The sequence below is a fragment of the Typopeltis vanoorti genome, chromosome 17 (assembly GCF_054136105.1).
Source record: "Typopeltis vanoorti isolate ZY-2024b chromosome 17, IOZ_Tvanoo_1.0, whole genome shotgun sequence".
NCBI classification, from domain to species: domain Eukaryota; kingdom Metazoa; phylum Arthropoda; class Arachnida; order Uropygi; family Thelyphonidae; genus Typopeltis; species Typopeltis vanoorti.
In genome coordinates, this window is record NC_143565.1 from 29,807,535 (window position 1) to 29,832,146 (window position 24,612).

Genomic DNA, 24,612 nt, shown 5'->3' on the forward strand with positions numbered 1-24,612 from the left:
TCTCAATCATATCTCTCCATCTCCGCCTATCAATCAATTTTTGCAACCCACAAATCCTCAACCTGTTCTCATACGGTTCATTCCACAGACCTGCTATCATCTTGGTCACTCGCCTCTGGATCCTCTCCACCTCCTCCCCATCAAGAAGAAACCTAGGTGACCAAATCTGAGCACAGTAGTCTAGATGGGGTAAAAAAAATGACTCGTCCGCGACAGGACTCGAACCTGCAATCTTCTGATTGCAGGTTCGAGTCAGACGTAAGTCAGACGCCTTATCCATTAAGCCACGCGGACCTCTTTATTAGTTATGATCACTGTCACCAACTGATGGCAAAACAGTTACCTCTCTAACTGAGACATCTTCCAACGCTGTGATTAAATATAACACTCTTTTTGACTCGCATTGCATCGTTTACATACTGCTTGAAGAAGTTGCTTCGTAACTGCACAATAAATTCTCTTTCGTTTTACTATGAGTTTTCTCTGCTTCCAATCATTATTTGAAAAATTTAAGTAACTCAAAATAATTAGTCGTTTAGTACTCATCAGGATAACTTGGCGATGTATTTCTTCATCCCCAGAAAATGAACTGCTTGGTTTATGGCGACATTCCCGTGTATTTCATTGTGTTATCTTTCACTTCACATTAGATATTAGATTGTCTCAAATTCGGTGCTGTTACCATCATTGCTTTCATGCGTTTCTATCCTAATTGGAGCCAAGGCATTTGATATAATTAGTAATACTCTCCTAACTCTTTAGGCATTCCTTAAAAATACCTTATCCTTCACACGCGATTACAGTTACACCATCCTATTCTGAGAGCCAGGTTTCACTAAAACCAACAATTTTAAGCCACAGCATATTCACTAAAACAACAAACTCACCCACTTCGTTTCTAATGCTCTTGACATTTGTGTATGGACATGAGAAGTTATCTCATCGCAACCCACAGTGTAGTCCATCCCTTCAACAGATTCGTAATCCTGCTCATTGATATTCGTATCGCTATTATGTCTGCGCATTGTAACTGAGCTTATATACACATCCTCAGCGTATCTCCCAAAATGATTTAGTTTACCCGACTTGGTAGCTTTAGCATTTATTATACCGAAGGTAAAATACTTTCTACATCTATCTCTCATCCTGAGATTTTTATTTAATCAGGTTAAAACACCTTCTGGTAACTTGTTCTGGTAAAATACTCATAAGCTCTGTATTACTAAAATCTTGGTATTTCTAGCCTGGCTCCCACTGATGAGACCTCAGTAAGGTCGAAACCGGTCTGGGTAGTGGCCCCTTGTTTTAATACATAACACCATATATCACCTCCAGAAGACGTGCTTTGCATTAAGGGTAAATATTAAGAATAGTGATCAGAGCTTATTCCACCCTTACCATGAGTTGCCTTCACGACACAAACTTGACTTACTTTTTTGTTTGCTTACTTGGAAAATGGAGTAAAACCAGATTTAAAACAGCTTAGTATCTCTAACATTTATTATACCGAAGGTAAAGTACTTTCTACGTCTATCTCTCATCCTGAGATTTTTATTTAATAAGGTTAAAACACCTTATGGTAACTTGTTCTGGTAAAATACTTATAAGCTCTGTATTACTAAAATCTTGGAATTTCTAACCTGGCTCCCACTGATCAGACCTCGATAGGGGTCGGTACTGTTGGGGGGATGGCTTTGAGAGGCTCTGCTTGGGGATAGGTTTTTGCCTTGCTCTGAGTAGGGCCACTGCTGAGATTATGGCTCTGGCTGGTGGTGGGGTGAGCCTGCCACTGGGTAGAACCAACGCTGAGAAGTTCTTCTTGGTGACGTAGTGAGCCTGTCACTGAATGGAACAACACTGTTGGATAGTCTTTCGGCCACTATGGAGTGGTCTAGGGATCGTCCTAATTTTTAGAGAGGTCTTTACTTCTTTACTAATACACCTCAATAAAGGCTTAAGAGAGGCTCTGCTTGGGGAAAGAATTTTGCCTGTCCCTGAGTAGGGCCACCGCTGAGATAATAGCCCTGCTTGGTGGTGGGGTGAGCCTGCCACTGGGTAGAGTCAATGCTGAGAAGTTATTATCGGTGACGGGGTGAGTCTGTCATTGAGTGGAACAACGCGGAGTTGGGCGATCTCTCGAGATCGTCTTATTTTTAGAGCCCGTTTCATTTATTCATAAGGTCGAAACCGGTCCGGGTAGTGGACCCTTCCCTTTAATACATAGCATCATACATCTCCTCCAGGAGATGTGCTTTGCATTAAGAGTAAATAGTAAGAATAGTGATCAGAGAGCTTATCCGCCTTTACCATGAGTTACCTTGACTTGCACTACGTGTGTGGTCAAGACTTGCAATACTTGCTTACTTGGGAAAAATGAGTAAAACCAGGTTTAAAATAGCTTAGTATCTTTAACATTTAGTACACCCAAGGTAAAATACTTTCTACACACACACACACACACACACACACACACACACACACACACACACACACACACACACACACACACACACACACACACACACACACACACACACACACACACACACACACACACACACATTATTAGAATGCTGGTTTAGTCGGTTTGTTATCATATTTTGTTAAATTTTAATGATTAACCACCAAGGATTTATAATCTGAACTTTAATAGAACATAACTAGTTTCGTCGGAAATTCGACTTCGCCAGGAGTCACAGCATAAAAATGAAAGCATTGCATTTCCGATGTAACGTAACATGACAATTAACTGTAATAAAAGGTTAACTTGGAGACTGAGTTCTAGTTGAAACGTCACATACATGCTTACGTGTGAATTCGCGTTTACACCAATGTTGAATGGCAGAACTATGTGATTCTGGTAAACTGTTAGATTGCTGTTCATGTGGGAGGCATCAAGAACTATTTCTTTCTATTCCAGTATTCTTCTGTCGAGTTCGTCGTAACATTTGTGCACGTTGGTTGTTAAATTCCAATCAATTTAATGTTGAAGGCCTTCAACATTGGTGTTTGCAGAAAACAATGTATGGCTTGACAAGGCACTTACCCGAATTCTGTTGTAAGAAATGTCTCTCCAATGTTCTTCTAAGCGGAGAAGGATTAATTTTTCCGTCTGACTATAATAGGTTTTCCGCAATCACAAACGATTTTGTAGACACCAGGAAACTGAAGATTGTAGTGGTTCTCTTTCGAACGGCTTAGAATACACCGGAGCTTGGGTTAGGTAGTGATAAAGGTCTTGATATTGAATTTCTTTAAGATTTTTGGCAGTTTTGGAGAGAGAGAGAGAACTAATATAAGGTAAGGACATGTAGGCTTTGAAATTAGTTATATCCTCATTGGGTGGTTGATGGCGCCGGTTAAAAAGAAATCTGTTTATATTTTTCTCAGAGTATCCATTTTGTTTGAAGGTACTGTGGAGGTGTTTTAGTTCATTTTTAAACTTTTGTTCGTCTAATAATAAGGATTTGGATCGATGGCCAAGAGTAGAGGTGCTGACGAATTTCTGTATGGGATAGTGGTGCAAGTCCGCATGTAGGTACCTGTCAGTATGTGCAGGTTTTCTAAAGATTGCGAATTCAATTTTTTCAGATGTTGTGGTTAATTTGATATTTAAAAAAGGAAGGAACTGTCCATTTCTAACTTTATATCTATCTATCTATCTATCTATCTATCTATCTATCTATCTATCTATCTATCTATCTATCTATCTATCTATATATATATAAAGACCACTTCTAACTCTTTATATATATATATATATATATATATATATATATATATATATAATATAATATATATATATATATATATATATGTATATAATATATAATATATTATACGTAATGGACCCTCGACACCGCAAGGTAAAAGAGGGTATAAGGAAGATGAGATGAGATTATATATAATAATAATATAATAATAATTATATATATATTATATTATTATTAATATAATATATATATATATATATATATATATATATATATATATATATATATATATATATATATATATATATATATATATATATATATATATATACATATATACACTACCCTGTGTAGCTCAGTGGAAGTTGTGTTTGCACCCCATGTTCAAATCTTGTCGCCGACTACTGGAATATTTTCTAAGGTTTTTCTTCCTGTAAAATCAAGAAAATCGACCCTTCGAACACAATATTAAAAAAAAAAAAAAATTATGTTAGGATTAGGATTAGAGACAACGAATGGCTAACAGGTGGCGGCACCTGTTATCCTCTCTTCAGTGTGTGCCGTTTAAATTACTGAGAGCCTTTGGCCAGCTATCTCTGGCTTCCGTTTGGAAGCCAGAGAAAGCTGGCCCAAGATAGTGGGCAGTTTTCCCCCTCAATCTCCAAAAAAGTTAGATAGGACTAAAATGGACTCGCCAATCGCTATACGGGAATAAGAGACTTTAGCTGATTTATATATACTCTCTCTATATATATAAATATATATAAAAAAATCAGCTAACGCCTTTTTATTCCCGAATACGAGGAGTAGGCGAGGCCATTTAGCCCTATCTAACTTTTGGAGACTGAGTGGGCAGTTCAATCTCGACCGGTACCAATCAGAGATAGATGGCTCAAGGCTATTACTAATTAAGCGGTACACAGTGAAGAGAGACGGCTCAAATGTGCCGCCATGTCGTGGTCCCTAACCCTAACACAATATACTTAATGTCTGAAATAATGCGGGTTCTAGGGTCGATTTTCTTAAGTTTACGGGACGAAAAACCCCGCTTGCCCGTGCCAGAGATCGACTAACTCGGGAACCGGTCGAAAAAAGGATTAGAAAAAATTTCCTCTGGTCGCCGACTAGACTCGAAACCAAGTGTTCCTTCGTGCGGCCAAGCGCGGTGGTGTGCAAACGCCACATCCACTGAGCCACACAGGCTTACATATAAATATATACTCTGTATATATTTATATATGCTATCGTGTGGCTTATGCAACCCGCGCTACAAAATTACATTTCGCATCAGTGCTCACCTTAATTGGTGCAATGCGATTAATTGATAATATTTTTTGTACATTAATGATATTGGAAATAATTTTTAAGGAAATATCCTCTAGTTTGCTGATGACGCAAGATTGGGAAGAGTGATTTTCAATTCAAATGATGTAGATATCTTGCAGGATAACTTAAATGGGCTGTCGGTATGGGTTAAGGTAAATGGCTGTCAGATTAATGTGGCTAAGAGTAAGGTGGTGCACTTTGGTAGAATGAGATCATATGCTGTGTACTATAGTAACAGAACTGAACTGCAAGAATTTGACGAAGCAAGAGATTGGGGGTTTTTATTGACAGAGAACTTAAGTTTAGAGGGCATACTGCAAAGGTTGCCAGAACATCACAATCAAATTATCAATACATTGTTATTGAAGAACACACAGATAAGCAGGGACAGGGAAGTTATTGTTCCTCTTTATAAGGAATTAATATGGCCGCATATGGTATATTGCATACAGATCTGGTCACTTGGATTTCTTGACGATGAAGAAATGATGGATTGGATCCGGTGGCAAGTTACAGGTGTTTGAAAGATTGTTGCAGGTGTTTGAAATATTTCCTACCAGGAAAGAATGAAGGTCTGTGGGCTCCAAAAACTAGCTGATAGACGTACGAGAGGAGATATGATAGAGGCATAGAAATTATTAAATGGTTTTATAGGATTGATACTGAGGGCATTTTTCTGAACAGTGCAGGAAGGGAGAGAACGAGGGATCATCCATGGAGATTCTGTAAGAGTGTGGTTTACAAGGGTGTTTGAGCTAGATTTTTTGCTTGGAGGGTGGTGAATGTGTGGAATGCGTTACCAGTAATAATAATAATAATAATAATAATAATAATAATAATAACTTTGAGTTCTTGAATTTATCCATTAATATATACTTGGAAAGCATTAAGGTCAAATAAACAACAGCTCTGCTTCACGCGTGCCGTTTATGTCAGAAGCACAAAGGGCTTACACTTCGTGGTGAGATTAGATTATCATTAGCAAATACTACACTGAAACACGGATAAAATGAAATTTTAATACGATTTTTAAATGCAGCCATATAACACTCACAGAAATCGAAAAAAGTAATCACTTCGGAAATTATTATTTTTCCGGATTGAATCAAGGCTGCAGGAACTCGTTTTACTTATTTATAACCTCCTTCCACTATAATCATACAATTCGCGAAAGCTCTGACAGAATGGCAAGGATCAAAAATGTTATATATTTTTTTATAGAATATCATAAATATACATTAAAAACTTTTTCAAAAGGTAGAGAGTTCCTCACCTTTTTTTTTTTTTCACAACCCTTTCTTTTATATCTATAGTCACACTTATTCCACTGTGCTACATAGGCTCGGGAACCGATTATAAATATGAAACTGAAAAGAATAGATCATATTTCAAGTATTGGTGTATAAAGTGTTATTATCTTTTAAGCCGTCTCTATACTAGATGCCTTTAATAATTAGAATAATTAGTGATATTTTTAGACTAGCTATCTGTAATTGGCTACTGGTTGGGGATTGAACTGTTCCATACCACCAAATTTAGGGCTAAACGATCTCACTTACTCCCTATAAGTAAATAAAGCATAGTAGATGTTTTTTTATTATTATTGCACCGGCACTTCCAGGGAGTACTAAGACTGATCGTGGGAGATCCAAACCATAACACAAACTCTATCGTATCCGTCCTTAAAACTATTAACCTACAAAGCACTCACAACTGACTCTAGTAAACCGTTCATTCATTTTGAACTCTTTCAGCGAAAAATTTAATCCTAACACCCTTGATAACGATACTCATATCCAACTTACAGGAACGATAACTCCTCTTGTCCCTACAGCCAAGGTCTGAGATATTTCTTTTTTTTATTAATCTTATAAAATTCTTTAAGTAACACATAATATGATATATATGATCGGTATGATAGAAACAACTAATCCTCTCTCTTTTCGCCTATCAACCAAAATTTGCAATCGTCATAACCTCAATCTATCCTCATAGGAAGCATTCCATAGATCACTTATCATCTTGATCACTCGCTCCTGAATCCTATTCACGACTTCCTCATTTCCAAGAAATTCAGATGACCAGATCTCAATACAATAATCCAGATGGGTTCGTATCGAAGCTCTATAAAGAGGAATGATAACTTCCTTATCTCTGCTTATTAGTATGTCCTTCAATAACTAAGTAATCCTGTAAACTAGCTGTTCTGGCTAGTTTGGCAATATGACCTGCAAACTTCAATTCTCTATCTACTACTTCCCCCAAATTCCTGCTTCAACAATTTCCTGGAGTACAGTGCCCTCAATGAAGAGCCTGTGTAGCTCAGTGGATGTGGCGTTTGCCAACCACGGCGCTTGGCCGCACGAAGGAAGACTTGGTTTCGAGTCTAGTCGGCGACTAGAGGAAATTTTTCTAAGCCTTTTTTCGACCGGTTCCCGAGTTAGTCGATCTCTGGCACGGGCAAGCAGGTTTTTCCTCCCGGAAACTCGGGTTTTTCGTCCTGTAAACTCAAGGAAATCGACCGTAGAACCCACATTATTTCAGACATTAAATATATTCTGTTAAGGTTAGGGACCACGAGATGGCGGCACATTTGAGCCGTCTCTCTTCACTGAGTACCGCTTAATTAGTGATAGCCTTGGGCCATCTATCTCTGATTGGTACCAGTGGAGATTGAACTGCCCACTCAGTCTCCAAAAGTTAGATAGGGCTAAATGGCCTCGCCTATCCCCGTATACGGGAATAAAAAGGCGTTAGCTGATTGATGATGACAGTGCCCTCAATGTAGTACATAGTGTAATCTTTTTTTTCCCAAACTGCTTCACCGAATACTTTTCCACATTAAATCAACATCAATTATATTTTATCCATACTGTTAGCCTATTGAATTTATCCTGCAAGCTTTTTGTGCCATCTTGATTAACTATTACCAGAGACATATGGTTCTCTGCTTGAACCCATGCAAGGATGACACATTAAGATAAATCTTTTGTGCACAATAAAAAAGAATCAGCTAATTTCTTTTATTTCCATATGAAGGAGTAAGCGAGGCCGTTTTAGCTCTATCTAACAACTTTTAGCGACTGAGTGGTCAGTTCAATCTCCACTGGCACAATCAGAGATAGCCGAGCTGGCCCAAGGCTCTCAGTAACTTTATCGGCACGCAGCGAAGAGACAGCTAACAAGTGTTGCCATCTCGTTGTCCCTAATCCTAATTCTAACACAGTTTATATATTTCAATGTCTGAAAATTGTGCGCAGTTCGAAGGTTGTTTTTCTTGAATTTGCGGGACGAAAAACCCAAGTTTCCTGGAAAGAAAACTTGTTTGCACGTGTTAGAGATCGACTAACTCGGGAACCGGTATAAAAAAGGCTTAGAAAATGTTCCACTAGTTGGCGACTAGATTTGAACGTAAGTCTTCCTTTGTGCGGTCAAGTGTCGTGGGGTGTAAATGCCAGTTTCACTTAGCTACAGGCTCTTTTGTGCACAGTATATTAAATATTTTAAACATTTTGTTTGTATTTCCGAGAAGTGATAAGTTACGAAGTTTAAAACTTGCCAATCTCTTTGCAGTACTTCCATCCGCGATTACTCTTTATATTTTAATCACGAAAATACTTGATATAAATCAATTTTTGAATCCCTGAATTAAAGCCTGTTTGGCTTGTGTAATTTTAGACTTGTTGAAAGTATATTTGCTATCAGGCCGTTGTTCCCTCTTTGGTTTGCAACGACATGGGTAGAGCTCCCTCTTCCGGAGAACTGACTTGAGAGGGTTATTATATATGTTGAGTATATGTTTTTTTTTTTAAAAGGAAGTGAGTTTATTTTATTGTTGTGAATGGATTCAAGTAAATCATCAGAGGAGAAACTTCGAGAGGCATCGTGCGTTGGTGATGAAGCAGCAGCAAGGAAACTTGTAGAAAGAGGAGTTAATATTAATTCGCAACATGAAATCAATGGATGGTATGTAAATTTTGAATTTATAGACACTGGGTGAAGTGTCAACTGTTATTTTGGCATCACACATCGTAAAATTCGTTGATTTGGTATCAATTTACAAAAAATGACTCCTTTTCATAATTTCCAAAATGCATGCCACATAATATATTATGTGTCCGAAAGAGTCCGATTTTCGAAATGGATTAATTTCCAAACCTGAAACGAGCCCTAATTTTAGTAAGTTGCGCTATTCTCACTGAAAGGTAGGCATTCGAGGCATTCTTTTTCACGCTTTGTTTTCTTTACATTCTTCCCGGGGTAACATGTTATTTTTTTATATATATTTTTTTTTTTTGCACGTTGCTGACTGTAATGGGCTTAATATACATTTATATTTAGAACAGTTCAGTTTGTAAACTTTATCACGAGCTGTATTTCATATTTATATCAATGTTTTTTTTTTTGTTTTTTTTATTGTTTTTTTTAAATAATAGAAAAGGGATGATAAGAAGTAGTTTTTATCTCCGGAGTAGGCGTGTTTAATCTTTCTAAAAGTGAATGAAGAGCATCATGAAAACTCATGTCACAGTATTTATTTATTTTTTTATTTAGCTCTCGCCCACTAAAGATTGTAAACCTATAGTACGTTAGTATCACGGGGCGGGCTAAGGATTAAAAAAAAAAAATAGTTTTGTTGTATATTTTTATATAGACTAGAAACTTTACCCCCAGAAACCAAACATGAAACTTTTTCAAGTCATTAGGTCGCCATTAAGCAGGGTAGTAGTCTCATGCTGGATGATGAAGTTCATTCCCCACCTAATGACGATCCCACACATCCTTGCCAACAGCGGGATTCACGCCTACAGAATGCGTGTTGGAAAAGTGGATACACGACCAACCAAGCCAGCAAAAATGAGGGGTGATAAATGCTTGCTTAGGCACATAGGCAATATATATATATATATATATATATATATATATATATTAAACTTGGAAAAAGTACATTTGAATAAACTATTTACATTTTACAAAATGCATGTTAAAAGGATTTTAAAAGGGGTTATCAAATATATAATACACTTGTGCTAAATAAGAAAGAAAAGATATCTTTCACTCTTGTACTGAGGACACATCATAGTTCTGAGTTCCTTTTCCATTATGTGAGAAAGTTGATGTTACCATAATCTTCTTTAGTCCAAGAAGGGCGCCATGTGTTCCAGTTTGCATACTAGGATTTGAGAGCAGTCACTCTGCAACATCCTATGTAAATTTTGTGTGAAGTATTGTTTGGACGTGGTGACTGATAAGTGGTAACGCTTAGGTAAAAGTTGTAGACGATAGCACTGTCAACAATGAAGGAAGTTACATATTCTCTCTTTCTGGTCTGTGTAGAGTAGATATTATCAGTAATCTTCATTTAGATATGTCGGTGCCAAGGTACCTGGTTTGTTGCAGAAGAGATAACCGTCCTATTTTCTCAATCCAAATTTGTGATCGTTTGTTGGAATGGAAGGATGTGTCACAACCTCCATTGTTTTTTGCATCTGCTCTGACATGCCACATCTTGTAAGGGAGTTCCCATTAAAATTTGGGTGGCTGGCTAGTATATGCAGGTGAGGATGGAATGTGGATACACATGTAAATAGTGAGACTTAATTGCATTAATGCAAGGAAGTGCTGCATTTTCTTACAGTTGGCATACAAAAGTGGTAGGGAGATTTAGATGACACAAATTAAAATGTTTGTTGGTGGGAGTTTCAGTAAATCATATGCCTTGAAGTATAGTGATATTTGGAAAGATTTTTATAATTGTTTGCATCTTTGCTTTTGGAATTTTTAACTGAAGGTTTTCCACTAGATTAGGTCTGCAATTTGGTATTCCTGCTAAATTCCATGTAGGAAACTGAAAGATTTGGTCAGTTGTGGGACATCTGTTTCTTTTTGAAAAGAGTCCCTGTGAGCACAACTGACCAGGAGGATCAAGTCTGTGTGTGATGAGGTTTTTTACTTTTGCAGCATAGCAATCCATCTTGTTAGAATGAAGATCATTTATGAATGATGGCACAAACAGAAGATTGTGGACAGTATGAATCCTCTGGTGGATTCTTTCCAGACTGTTTGATTTGTATAGCTCTGGTTGGCCTGAAGTTTCTTATGGAGAAAGATGATCCAATGATGTGATTTTGTTTTCAATGAAGTCTAGGTTATGTCCTCCCTTTTTGAGTGATTTGCAGATATATAGAGTAGGTTGGCTCAGTTGGTTTTGTTCCACAAGAAACATGATTGCCTTTTGGATTTGATGAAGGCTTTGGGGGAGGAGTAGTAGCACTTAGTGCACCTATAGCTATCTGGTTGATCACGGTCTCTTGTCAAGTGAAGAAGTTGCTTGTTTGTTACTCAATTTTTGTTCAGCCCATAAATTTCCATCTTATGGGTGAATCCACACACGATCCCTTCATTGGAGAAACCAGATAATGAAGAGGGAAAAACTTGCTTGGACAAGGAGAAATCCAAAAATGAACTTCATATACACAGATTTCATCCTTCCTAGAAAAAGTGTGTGAGGGTCTTTCATATAGCCTTCAAATTTTGCAAAGATTGCTAAACTCATCTCCCAGCTGCAAAACTTAATTCAAAAAAAAAAAAAAAAAGAGGGGTAAACAGGACCAAAATAACATTCTGTCAGTTAATAGTTTTAATGGAACATGTGCAGTAGACATTAAAATAACTTACACATATAACAAAAATTATATATAATTTATTTTTAAAAAAATTTTTAAAAAAATGTGCTGTTAGCCTAGTGGTTATGCACTTCGCAACCATACATCTGGGGAAGGAGTGTCCTAGGTTCAATTCCCATCAACGACGTGAGGAGCTTCAGGATCTTCCTCAGCCATAGCCAACTTAGCCGGTCTTGGGCCATAGACAGCAGGGTTTTTTCCCCCAGTTTATCTGGGGTTTTTCATTCTGCAAGAAGCAAACCGGCCCCATGAACCCACACGGATACAGTCATGAATATCGTATCACCCTTAGGGGATGCAGCAGAGGAGTGGCGAACCGGCTGCATTAATACGCCAATAACCCTTCATTAGGAGGGGGACTCAACCTGTCCTAGATGGATGAGAAGGATAGGATAAAAAAACTCCAATATATTTCATATTTCAATATGTACCAACGCTATGCGAACATCATTCGGGAGATAGACCGTTAACTACATTCAAAAGATGAATCAAAATAGTGAGTCATAAATTGTTATTATTTGGTAACTTCCATAGAGCCAACAGACTCATCATGGGAGGCCCACTCAACCAGTAAAATCTATCATAATGAGTTTTCAGGTTATTTACACTACCTGTACCTTTACCATATCTCTGTACAACTTCCAGGGATGACCTCTTATCTTCCCATTTTAATTTATAATTTCTTTTGTATTAATCTGATAGAATCCCTTAACTAACTTGAAGGTCTCTATCATATCTCCTCTTTTCCTCTTGTCAACCTCTCTAATCCACATTCTCTTAAAAACGCTCTTTATAACTAACAATCCAGAGTCCTGATATCACTTTGATTATTTGTCTTTGGACTCTGTATAGTGTTAGTCCTTTTTCCTGATATCACTTTGATTATTTGTCTTTGGACTCTGTATAGTGTTTCCACATCACATTGATGTGATGTGGAAATACTATACAGAACTAGGTGACCAAACCTGAGCACAATAATCCATATGTAGTCTGACAAATGCCTTATATAGATGCACCACCACTTTCTTATCCCTACATGTCGATGTACTTTTTATCATAGCAGCAATATGATGTGCAGTCTTGCAACACATGTGATGTGCCCTCAGAACTTCAGTCCCACTCTCTGCCATCACTCCAAGATTTTATGTAGGACCATCTTTCTGTGGCTGTCCTTGAACCTGTCAATATAGTTTGTGACCTTGCTGCACCCTTGATCACAGAGTAGACCGATTCCAGTGTGTTGAACATCACAGCACACTGGTCATCAGCTTCAAGGCATTTAGTCAATAACAATGAACAGTTAGACTCTGTTGTCTATTTCCATATTGAATTTACCATCTTCATTAAAAATTGTTTCTAAGTAGCTGAAATGTTTTACTTGCTCTATAGGTTCTCCATTCATGATGCAGTTCATTTTCAATGCTTCTGTCTTTGTCTTGTTATTGCTGACCTTCATACGAAATATATTACAACAGTTATTCCATTTAGTCAGGGAATCTTGCAAGCTTGTAGCAAATTTATTTAGAAGTATAACATTATCTGCATAAAGCATAGAGCTGAGATTAACATCTCCAATTTTGGATATCAGGTTTAATATCACCTTTCCTTCATAATGTGATCCATATAGATAATGAATAACAGGGGATAATGTACATCCTTGTCTGACACCAGATATAACATTAACTCAAATAAAGACTAAGTATTGCTTGTCCAATAGTTTCACTCTCTTGGCACCTTTTCATATGCCTTTTCCAGATCTGCAAAACCTAAATATAAACCTTTGTTATATTCTCATGATTTTTCAACTATTTGGATCTGGAATTCATCTAGGCCTTCTGAACTATGCAGTACGACCACTGCAAGACTTTTATACTTCAATACCGGAGCATTTCTGGTCATATATCATCTACTCCAGCTGCTTTTCCACCTTTCAGGCTTTTGATAGCTTTTTCTACTTAAAGTATAAATATATATTCCCGATTGCATGCCTGGTCAGTGTTTTTTACCAATATTACTGATTGTTTCATTTAGCAATTTTTCGAATTAATTACTCCATTGATCAAGGATATCTTTTTCCCAGTTTTCATGTCATCTTTATCACCTAATTCCTTTTACAGCACTCTTTCCTTCATTTCTGAGCTTCTTCAACAACCTCCAGAATATATTGCCACCTTCTTGATATTTATTTTCTATGTTTTTACCAAAGTCTTCCTATCACTTTTGTTTAGCTAGTTTTACTAGTTAGCCAGTGTTTAGTTTTCTTACATTTGTCTCTGTATTCTCTAAGAGCACAAGCTGACTTATTTGCCAGGAACTTTTGATATGCTTTCATCTTTTCCTTAACTGCCTCTTTAACTTCCTGTGTCCACCATGGAGTTCTGATCTTTCTGTCCTTGCGAACAACCTCACCACATGCCTCTCTGTCTGAATCAATGTTTTCTTCAGAATTTGCCGCTGAATCTCCAATCTTTGGTTCTTGTTCTCAAACTCTGTAATTTTTTTTTTCAATAATCTTTGTGTATTTTAGTCTACAGTTCATATCTGAGAGCTGCTCAACTTTTATTCGCTTTAAAACTTTCTTACATGTTCTTCTTTTCAATATGAAATTCAATTTTATCCTGCTCAAGACTAAATAGTGATCACTTCCAATTTCAAATCCTCTGTACACTCTGGTGTCCTGCACCAGGGAGAAAACATCACTATCAACAATAACATAGTCAGTGAGACTTTTCTTATTCCTTACCTCTTCTCTCCATTTGAATTTGTGCACATTTTTATGTTGGAACATTGTGTTAGTAATAACCAGTTCATGTCCTGAGCAGAAATCCAACAGGTATTTGCCATTATTATTAGTTTTGCTCCTTTCTCCAAATTTTCCCAAAATATTTTTGTGTCTGACAATAATTTCCTACTCTGCTATTGAGATACCCAACAAAGACCAACTTTTCATTTTTCATTGTGTCAGTTGCTTTCTCTAAAGCCTAAAAAAAATTCTCCACTTCTCCCTTAGTAGAACCTTCTATGAGACCATAGGCACAAATAAGTCTCATTGTCCAGTTCCCCATTCTTATATTTGCTCACATCACTCTACTTGATATTTCCTGCCATTCAAGAAGATTAGCCTCATATTTAGTGTTGAATAATATGGCTAGTCCTTCTTTTCCTTGATTGTCATTGCCTGAATATAACATTTTGTATTTATTGCTCAGAAAGATCTCGCCAGTTTTTATCATTTTTTGTTTCTGTAATGCTATTATGTCGATCTGGTACTTATCCATTTCCTCTTCTAGCTGCATCTTTGCCATTCAGGCTTCTTATGTTGATAGTACCGATCTTGAACTCTGATGTTGAGATGGGATGTGTTTTAGGATTTGTTCCAGTAACTAACCTTTCACTGTTCGCCCTGGTTTCCTGGCATAAACAATGGGACCTTGTTTAACTAGGTGATGCCCCAGCTGGCATGAAATTCTGTTCATGTTGTACTATCATTTTATCTTGTGGTTTAATCTAATAAGAATACAATTTGGTCAGCTAAATCCCAAATTGCCAGCCCATTCTCATTTATTCAGTATCCAGGTAGATACCTAACAGGGTGCACCACAAGAAGGTGAGAATTGGACATTAGGTCAGAACTGCTGGTGAGTTCTCCACATTTCTTTAAAGGCTATGTGGAAGTCTCTCCCCTCATTTATACAGTTTTGACCCTTAAGCACCCCCCCATCAATTTATTATTATTATACAGGTGCCTCTGTGGGGTCTGAAGCCTCATCACGGGAGATACAATCTGTCCACACGCTCCATCATACCTATCCTTGAAACATTAACAGGCAGCATTCACAAGTCTCCAAGCAAGAAATCTAGTCCTCGCACACCCATATTAACCACACCTTTATTCAACTTCAGGGATGATCTCTTGTTCTCTTCCCGCTAGCCAAGTGCTGAAACAATTTCCCTGCATCTATCCTATAAAACCTTTTAAGCAACTTAAATGTTTCCATCATATCCCCTCTTTTTCTTCTATCAACCAACTTTTGCAATCTGCACACCTTCAATCTTTTCTCATAGCGCACGTTCCACAGGCCACTCACCATTTTGGTCACTCGCCTCTGAATGCTCTCCACCGCTTTCTCATCCCCAAGCTCAGGGGACCAGACTTGCGCACAGTAGTCCAGATGTGGGCGTATCACATCCTTATAAAGAGGAATTACAACTTGCTTATCTCTACTTGTTAATGTATTCTTCAATAGCCAAGTAATCTTATGGGCAGCCTTAGCAGTATGTCCTCTAAACTTTAACGTCTTCCACCACCCCTAAATCTCTAACTTCATCTATTTCCTGGAGTACAGTGTGATACACAGCTTGTAATCTATTTATCCCAAAATAGCTAACTTTACATTTCTTGACATTAAACTGACACCATTCACTTTTGCCCATGCTGACATCCCATTTAAATCATTCTGCAAACTCTCCACATTGTCTTGATTAACTATTACTTTACCTAATTTTGTATCATCAGTAAAAACCAAATACAGGTAACCCTCGTATAACGTGGATGTTAGGTTCCACAAAAATGGTACGTTATATAAATTGCGTTATGTGAGACTCAGATCACATAGAAAAAGTAGGGTCTGAAATCTTTTTTTTTTTTTAAGATTATATAAACAATGACATATCCAACAAAAATGTTTTTTTATTTAATTCAGGTAATTCATGTAAGTTAAGAAAACATAAACTATGAAACAAATACTTAGTATAAAATTATTAAAAAATTATAAATTCATAAATTCATCTCAGAATGGAAAGATATATCAAGAGGAATAAGACAAGGATGTACCCTCTCACCTCTGCTTTTCAATATATATATTGAAAAGTGAAATATTAACAATCTGGAAACAGCATAACTCATTTGGTATACAAATGATCCTGCAAATGAAGATAGATACACTACTATTTGCAGATGATAAAATGGTATTAGCTACATCAGAAGATGACTTACAAAAATCATTAAATGATATCTCAAAGCAATATAATATGACAATATCTAAAGAAAAAAACAAAAATAATGGCATTCAAAGGGGAAAACCAATAAGAAGTAAAACAGTGATAGATAATAAAATACTAGAACAAGTAAACACTTTCAGATACTTGGGATGTGATCTATCATACAAAGAATATGATAGATCACATCCCAAGATCATAATAAATAATATATTTAAGCCATCCTTAGTACAAAAACACACTAGAATCAGACTATATAATGTCTTGTCACAACCAACTCTACTATACGGAAGCGAAACATGGACCATGAAAAGGAAAGATGAAAAACAATTTCACTTTTTAACTTTTAAAGGGTATTTCCCATTATAACTTCATGCAAGATATGGGCAGATGCAAATTTAACAAAGATAAAATTTGATTTTTATGAAGTGCTTCATTGGAGCATTTATGAAGGAGTTAGCGAAGGTTGAGTCTCATGTGCTGATCGAAACTGAATGTATCTTCAGTCTTGTTCAATTGTTACCTTGGCAGTTTACAGTGGGTGGGTTTATCCCTATTAACAAATGCTTATATCGGAAAAGCGCTCTAAATGGTTTTACTATAAAAAATAATTTTTTTTACATACAATATGTAATGTTTTTTTTTATGTAATTCACCAAAAAATAAAGTGCTCAGCTTGAGATTAACATACTTATGATTTTTAATGCTCTTTCCTGGCAGAAAATGAAGACAATTTTCAACAATAAATACTTTATATGGTAAACAATTGATACATGCGTGCTAAAGGGTATTTCCCCTTATAACTACATGCACGATATGGGCAGATGCAAATTTAACAAAGATAAAATTTGATTTTTAAGTCGTGCGTTGAAAAATATGTGAAAAGATAAAGGGTTACTATAGTTTGTAGACTGTCTTATATCGAAACCATTGTATAAGTACCGTGTTATACGAGGGTTACCTGTATTTCCTTTCAGGTTATTTCCTATATCATTTATGTACAAATTAAACAGCAATGGTCCCAGCACTGAACCTTGTGGCACACCACTGGTCACCTGTTTTTGCCTTGATTCTGTCCCTCCATATACCACTTTTTGATATCTGTGCAGCAGCCACCCTCTTATCCACTTAAGTGTCATATCCATCCCCATTTGTTCCATGTGGTATTCTGTCAAATGCCCTTGTAAAATCCAGCAAAATCATCATGTAGCCATTTCCTTTATCCTACTCAGCTGTTACTCTAATATAAAAAGTTAGTAAATTACAATGGCATGACCGACCTTTCACAAAGCCATGTTGACCTCATACAATATCATACTTTTATCTACCCATTCTTGAATTCCCTTTTTTTACCAATTTTTCTAATACTTTTACCACCATGCCTGAGATACTGATTGGTATATAATTTGCTACTGCAGTCTTACAACCTTCCTTATGCAAAGGAATTATTTTGCCCTCTTTCCATTCCCTTGGAACTCTACCAGAGCTGAGACTTAAATTAAACAGCATAGTCAAAGCCATTGCCAGTTCCCTTGCACATTCTTGCAAAACCCTAGCTGGTATCCTCCAAAAAATTCACACACACACAAAAAAAAACAAAAACACAGGTCCTACCGAAATTTATGTATTGTTGATGGGAAGGATAGGTGAGATAAGATTCCTTTTGTGAGAGAAAAAGCAAGAATGCATTTTGGTGATATTAAAGTAATCATGTTGTCCTTGCCCCATTGAAGGATAATATGGAAATCTATTCCAGAACTGAGAATATGTAAGTTCTTAATAAAACAGAAATCTTCAGACATGGACAAGATTGTTTTCGGACTGCTTTGTGTGTTGTGGAATCAACTTGGACCATGCCTTTTTCAAACAATAGAAGCTTCTTCCAGTTGACTTCTATAGTCCATCACAACTTCAGTAATCTCATTCCCATGAAGGGAAATCAAACAGACTTTCAAAAGTAGCAACTAATTTCCCTGATTTGTTATGATTATAAAATTATTTCAGAAGCCATAGCAAACAGACTGAAGCCCACCTTGCTTGATGCTGTCAACTGCTATCAAATTTACTCTGTGCCATGACTAACATACACCTGATCAGAGACCTCATACACTGCTAATATCTCATCTCATCTTCCTTATACCCTCTTTTACCTTGCGGTGTCGAGGGTCCATTGATCATCGGACCTCACTCCGTTTACAGGATAAGGTGGTCAGCCTTATGCCCCGGTGTATCCTATGGCCTGTAGTGTTGAGTTCTCAAGGCCAGTTTGCCTGCTTTGCGGGATGAAAAACCCCAGAATAAACTGGGGAAAAAACCCTGCTGTCCACGCCCAAGACTGGCTAACTTGGCTATGGCTGAGGAAGATCCTTAAGATCCTCACGTCGTCGACGGGAATCGAACCCAGGACACTCCTTCCCCAGGCATATGGTTGCGAAGCGCGAAGCCACTAGGCTAACCGCGCGGACCACTGCTAATATTTATAATGAAAACTTAGGATTGATCAGCCTGGACTAAGAAAAAGATTTTGACAGAGTTGAACATGAGTATCTCTTTGAAGGTCAGAGATTATATGGATGTGGTCTAACATAAAGTTAACTCCCGATACAGGGAAACACTTCTGTTTGAAAATAAATAACTAATTCACACTTTAACTTGTGTGCGAGAGAGAAAAGAGTACTGTCCTCCTCCCCCTCCCCCCTCTTTCTCTCTCTCTCTCTCTCTAAGGGCATTCAAAGATTGTGGATAGAATATTATATTGATATGCTGGCCATCTTACCATTCCTGGAAAAGTTTCATAGCAGCCTACTATCCAAATGGTAAGGACCGAATCCACACTGGAAAACTACCCTAACACCATCCTAATAAACACTGAAAACTAACCTAATGAAAAATCAGCCTCATAGGCAGGGAACTGGAAAACTAGAAGTGACTCAGTGAGATAACACTGCATTCTATAACTGGACAGAAGTACTTGGCTGCTTCAACAAAGTCCTTTGAAAATGGCATGATGTATGAGCAACCTCTTTACTCAGAGACAAATGGCATGATAATCATAAACCAGATGACAAGAAGCATTCTCTTGCATACTGTCCAAGTAGTCACACCATCTAAAGACTTCCTGCACTAAATTAAATTAGGAATTAAAGTTTCCTGTGGAATAACAGTTGGAAATCTACCTAGTGCTTTGCAAGTCATCCTACAAGGGTAATTATGACTTAGTCTCATGGGAGACTAACTCATCTTCCATTCCTTTGGCACTTTTCTTGTAATCAAACTTTCAGTGAAAAGCCAGGTCATTGGAGCTACCATTTCCTTAGCACATTCTCTTAAAATGTGAGAATGGGATAAAGATTGATCACAAAATTTTATCTAGAGTGCTGAGATATCAAGGGTATTAAGACATTCAGAGTACTGAGTATTCAAAACATATTCTCCTTGTACCCTTAAGTCTTGAACCCTTCTCATCCCTTTAGTAATAAAATCTACTTTTTTTATATTCTTCATGCAACTGCTCTCCAGTCATCACTTTATACTTTTCCCTTAACCTCATTTTCATCTTCCGATTCTTGTTCAATTTCATCAGTCATCCATTTTACATCAAAACATTTTATCTTTGTTTCACTTGAGGTATATATCATGCTATTACTGCTAATGAATATGTTTTCACTAGTTCCCATGCACTGGTGATATCTCTCTCTCTCTCTCCCTTCCAGTTTTTCCATCTTAAATGCCTAAACATCAACTACTCTTCTCCCTCCGTGTTCCCTGGCCTATAGCAACATCCCACTCTGAGAAGACATAACTTATATGTAATATTTAGTCACCATGTTTATCCTTCCTGTCCTGCCAAAATAGATTATTTGATCAAAAATATCTGGATACACGCTCATCCTTGCTATCACTCTAATGTGCAAGGCATTAATATGGAATTGGTCCATGCTTTGGTGTTATAATGGTCTGCAGTCTTCAGGGAAGGCACTTAGATTTTGATATATTCCATTCTTCCAGGAGAGCATTAGTAAAGTTGGTTAGAACTGCCTGGCTTGCAGTTGGCATTCCAATTCATCCCACAGATGTTTGATGGAGACGAGATCAGTGCTCTGTGCAGGCCAGTCAAGTTCTTCAACACTCAACTCATCAAACAATTCCTGCACCAATCTCATATTGTATGTTGTCGCTGTGTCCATACAGGAAAGGGCCTTCATTGAACTGTCGCCATACAGAACGAAGCACAGAATTGTCTAGAATATCATATGGCATAGCATTAAGATTCCTATTACTGAAACTAGGAGTTGCAGCCTGAACCCTGTAAAACAGCCTCAGACCATGATGTCTCCTCCATCAAACCTCACAGTACATTCAGGCAGATATCATTCTCCTGCCACCTTCTAGGAGAATGCTACCTTCCTGAACCTAGATTCACCTGTCTCTTTATGATTATCAGAATGTGTTTCCACTGCTCCAAGCCCAATGGCAATGAGCTTTACACCACCCTTCACAATGCTTGGCATTACCCTTGCTGATGCTTGTGTATCGCTGCGTTGTCATTGGGCACCCATGTTCTCCAGCTCGCAATGGACAATTGTGGTTCTGTCATTGCTGGCATAGACATTTTGGAGCTCAGTAGTGAGTGTTTCAACCAAGGATAGGCAATTTTTGATCATGCACTTTATCACTGAATGGTCCCTCTCCTAGGCATTTCTACTTCACAGTGTCATGTACAGTTGATTGAGGCAGCTGCAGCAGAGCAGAAATTTCTGAACTGAATTGTTTTCTCAAATTTGTGGTGGCCTCCTGTAATAGTGCCACATCGAAAGCCACTAAGCTCTTCAGTACAGGCAGTTTTACTGTTTGTCTATGAAAATTATAAGTTCATATACCAAACAAACTTCTCATCATCTTCCTTCATTCCATCCACCTGTATTCTTTGGAACTGTTGTGTCCCATTTTTTGATTATTATTCTATATAGAGAAATTCTGCTTATCTATATTCAACTTTTATCTATGTACGAGATATCACTCCAAAATACAAATATTTAAGCTATTTCTCCCATTAGTGTCCCTAATATTTATATTATACTGCACCTTTTGGGACATTTAGTTTGAGATATTAAATACAAAAACAAGGAGCAATTACTAAAATATGTCTGAATATGAAACAATATTGCAGTCGTGACACTTGATCTCATTTTTTACCACATTAATTTCCTGCATGATTAGGTTCGTACGTTTTTCAAGTGGTGCATTGGGTAGCAATTTCAGACAACTGTTTTATCAATGAACAAAGGTTTATTAAACTCATTAGTATGGTCCAATTCAGTTTCTAATATATTTCAATTCAATACTAAAAAAACATTTACAAATTAACATTAGCCTATCACAAGTAATTTGGCTATGATCCTATATGGGTATTGTGATCATGCCGCCATAACAAATTCAACTCATACAATCCTATGTATAATCCCAGATCTAATTAACACATTAGTTAACCCTATATTAGTCTGAAATACGCTATATGCTGTAGCACCTGGACATATGTGATCAACTCACTCTATTTAACTATTTAAAACTATGTAGATTAAATTATCCTTTCACTGTGTTAATACATAACTTTGACATTTAAAACTTTCCTATACATTACAATACACATGCATAATTCTCAGGACACATGAATTACTTATATAATATTAATATTAGCAAGCGTACTTTCATTATAATCAGTCATGTATAATTTTCCTATATAAGTCCTAGTATAATTTTCCTTAGTCTCTTCAACAGTTCAGTAATAGAATAATGATAACAATTACAGACGATTTTCAGTTAACACACAGATTTTTACAGTACCTTTTTCTCTTGAGTTTTCTATATTGGCCTCTACCTTTTTCCGATTGTACTATCCTGGTATGATCTCTCTTATAATCTGTTACTCCTAAGTTCTTTTGGCATTAAACTGTGTTTATGTGATCTTTACTTTTCGTAGTTGAATTAATAACACACTTTAGAGTCATCTATACCATGGCTGTGAAACTCACCACGCGAACACCGACTTCTTTACAGATTTCCTTTTTTCGTAGTTGTCACTGGATGATGAAACACATAGACAATACCTTCTTTCCTTTGGCTAAATGGCATTCCTCGTTTCTTACCATAGGAAATACAGAATCAAAATCCCGCTCACTTTTGTTTCCTTGTTGTGACGACGGAGATTAACTCCAATCCCGCCACTCAGAAAAACCACGTGAAAACCTATACAAAGGAGCTCATGAAGAAACTATCCAGGAAAAAGCCTCCTCTGGGGTTTTTTTTAACCCTTTTATACCTTGATCCCTAACGGCCTTCTTTAATTTCTTTTCTCCGCTCCTTACTTGATTTGACTTCACCGACCAATTAGGGTGGCATTTTTCTGCCAAACATCCTTCGGTCATTAATCCCCCTTCCAAATTTTTAAGAATTTACTTAATATTTAATCTCTAGCCTCTCGCATACAATTTCTTATGATTAATCCTTTCTGTCTTACTTAGCTAATTTTTTTTTTTATATCACTACACTTATATATTCCTTCTTTTATCGGTTAGTTCAACAAACAACTTTTTTTTTTTTGTTATATATTTTACTTGGATGCAAGAATATTTTTCTTTCTTTTAAATAATTCATCTATTAGCTTTTATACAGGAGTTTTATTTTATTTTCTCTTCATGTTACACCATGATAACTGGGAATTCTACATTCTTAAGGTATCAGGGTGTAACAGAACAATCTCCCTAATACTCTCCCTCCCCCAACCAATTATAACCTCCAATTCTTTAAGAAACATATCAATAGGCTACCTCTTTCTCCTTAATCACTTATCCATATATGGCACTAGTATTATAGGTCCTGTGACCTTTCGTGTGTAGGGATTATCATAAAAAATAATAAAATTTAATAAATTCTTTCTCTTATACCTGTATGAGCCATTGTTGTGATGTATGTAGCCATGTCCACTGTTGCAAAGGGTTGTTCAAATATTGTTGATTAGTTAGTTTATGTTGTATCCCTTTTATTCCTGGCAGTTCGTCTTCTTCTGTCAGCTGTTTCTGTGATCTCGCAATTTTTAGACAGGCTGAGGCTATTAATGCTGCCAATTCATTTACTTTATTCCTGATACTCCTGGTATTGATATACAGAAGCATCAACGCATTCACTGTGCCTATATATATATATTGTATATTCTTCCATTTCCAAAGTAACTATCTCTGCAAGAGGTCATCCCTGCCACATCCTTCTTTGCAAAAACCTTTCCATTTACAGACTATTACAAAGACTGTTAAAAAAAAAAAAAAAAAAAAAAATGACTCATCTGAAAAGTTTGGAAACAACAGTTTCAAAATTTAGGTCATATCTAAATTTTGAACATTGTTTAATCATCCTAGTTATGGTTAGGAAATGCCTTACCATATTACAACAAACTTTATTGTGAAAAGAAAAAAATAAACTACTTGGTTCAGAAGAAACTACATATAAATTTTTTATTTTAAGTAGCTTGAACAATAAATCCTGCAACATTTTCACTTTTGCATAATTAAGCCAACGTTTCTTTATTATTTCATTAACATTTGAGTGGCCATTTTGGTATTTTATTATATAGTTCATAGTGTTTCCAGGAACATTACCTCATTTCATGATGCTAAGCCTATGAGATATTAGAGGTTCCATTTATGACAGCTCACTGAACAATGGTTTTCCACGAACCAGTTAGGTCATAAAATCTTGGTCTATCATATAACTATATGAGCAACCCAGCTCTGATTCCATGATGGGCATAGATACTGACCACCATACCCTGCTTGTTATTAGATATCTAAAGCAGCATGAAAAAGTTCTATGTTTAGTCTAACCCAGATTGTCTT

At 36.7% G+C, this 24,612-nt stretch overlaps 1 protein-coding gene and 1 non-coding gene across 2 annotated transcripts in view; one reads left to right on the forward strand and one right to left on the reverse strand.

Moving 5' to 3' along the window:
* Nucleotides 1-204: 204 nt before the first annotated feature.
* TRNAV-UAC (transfer RNA valine (anticodon UAC)) lies at nucleotides 205-294 on the reverse strand. The gene is given in 2 exon segments: nucleotides 205-240; nucleotides 258-294. It is a non-coding gene; the product is annotated as a tRNA-Val (tRNA).
* An 8,514-nt stretch (nucleotides 295-8,808) lies between these two features.
* Nucleotides 8,809-24,612, forward strand: part of LOC150097255 (ankyrin repeat domain-containing protein 40-like) — a 51,509-nt gene continuing 35,705 nt past the window's right edge. The window contains exon 1 of the mRNA XM_090407409.1: nucleotides 8,809-9,005. Coding sequence (XP_090263535.1) covers nucleotides 8,881-9,005 — 125 coding nt within the window. The 5' untranslated portion in view covers nucleotides 8,809-8,880. The remainder of the gene's footprint in view (nucleotides 9,006-24,612) is intronic.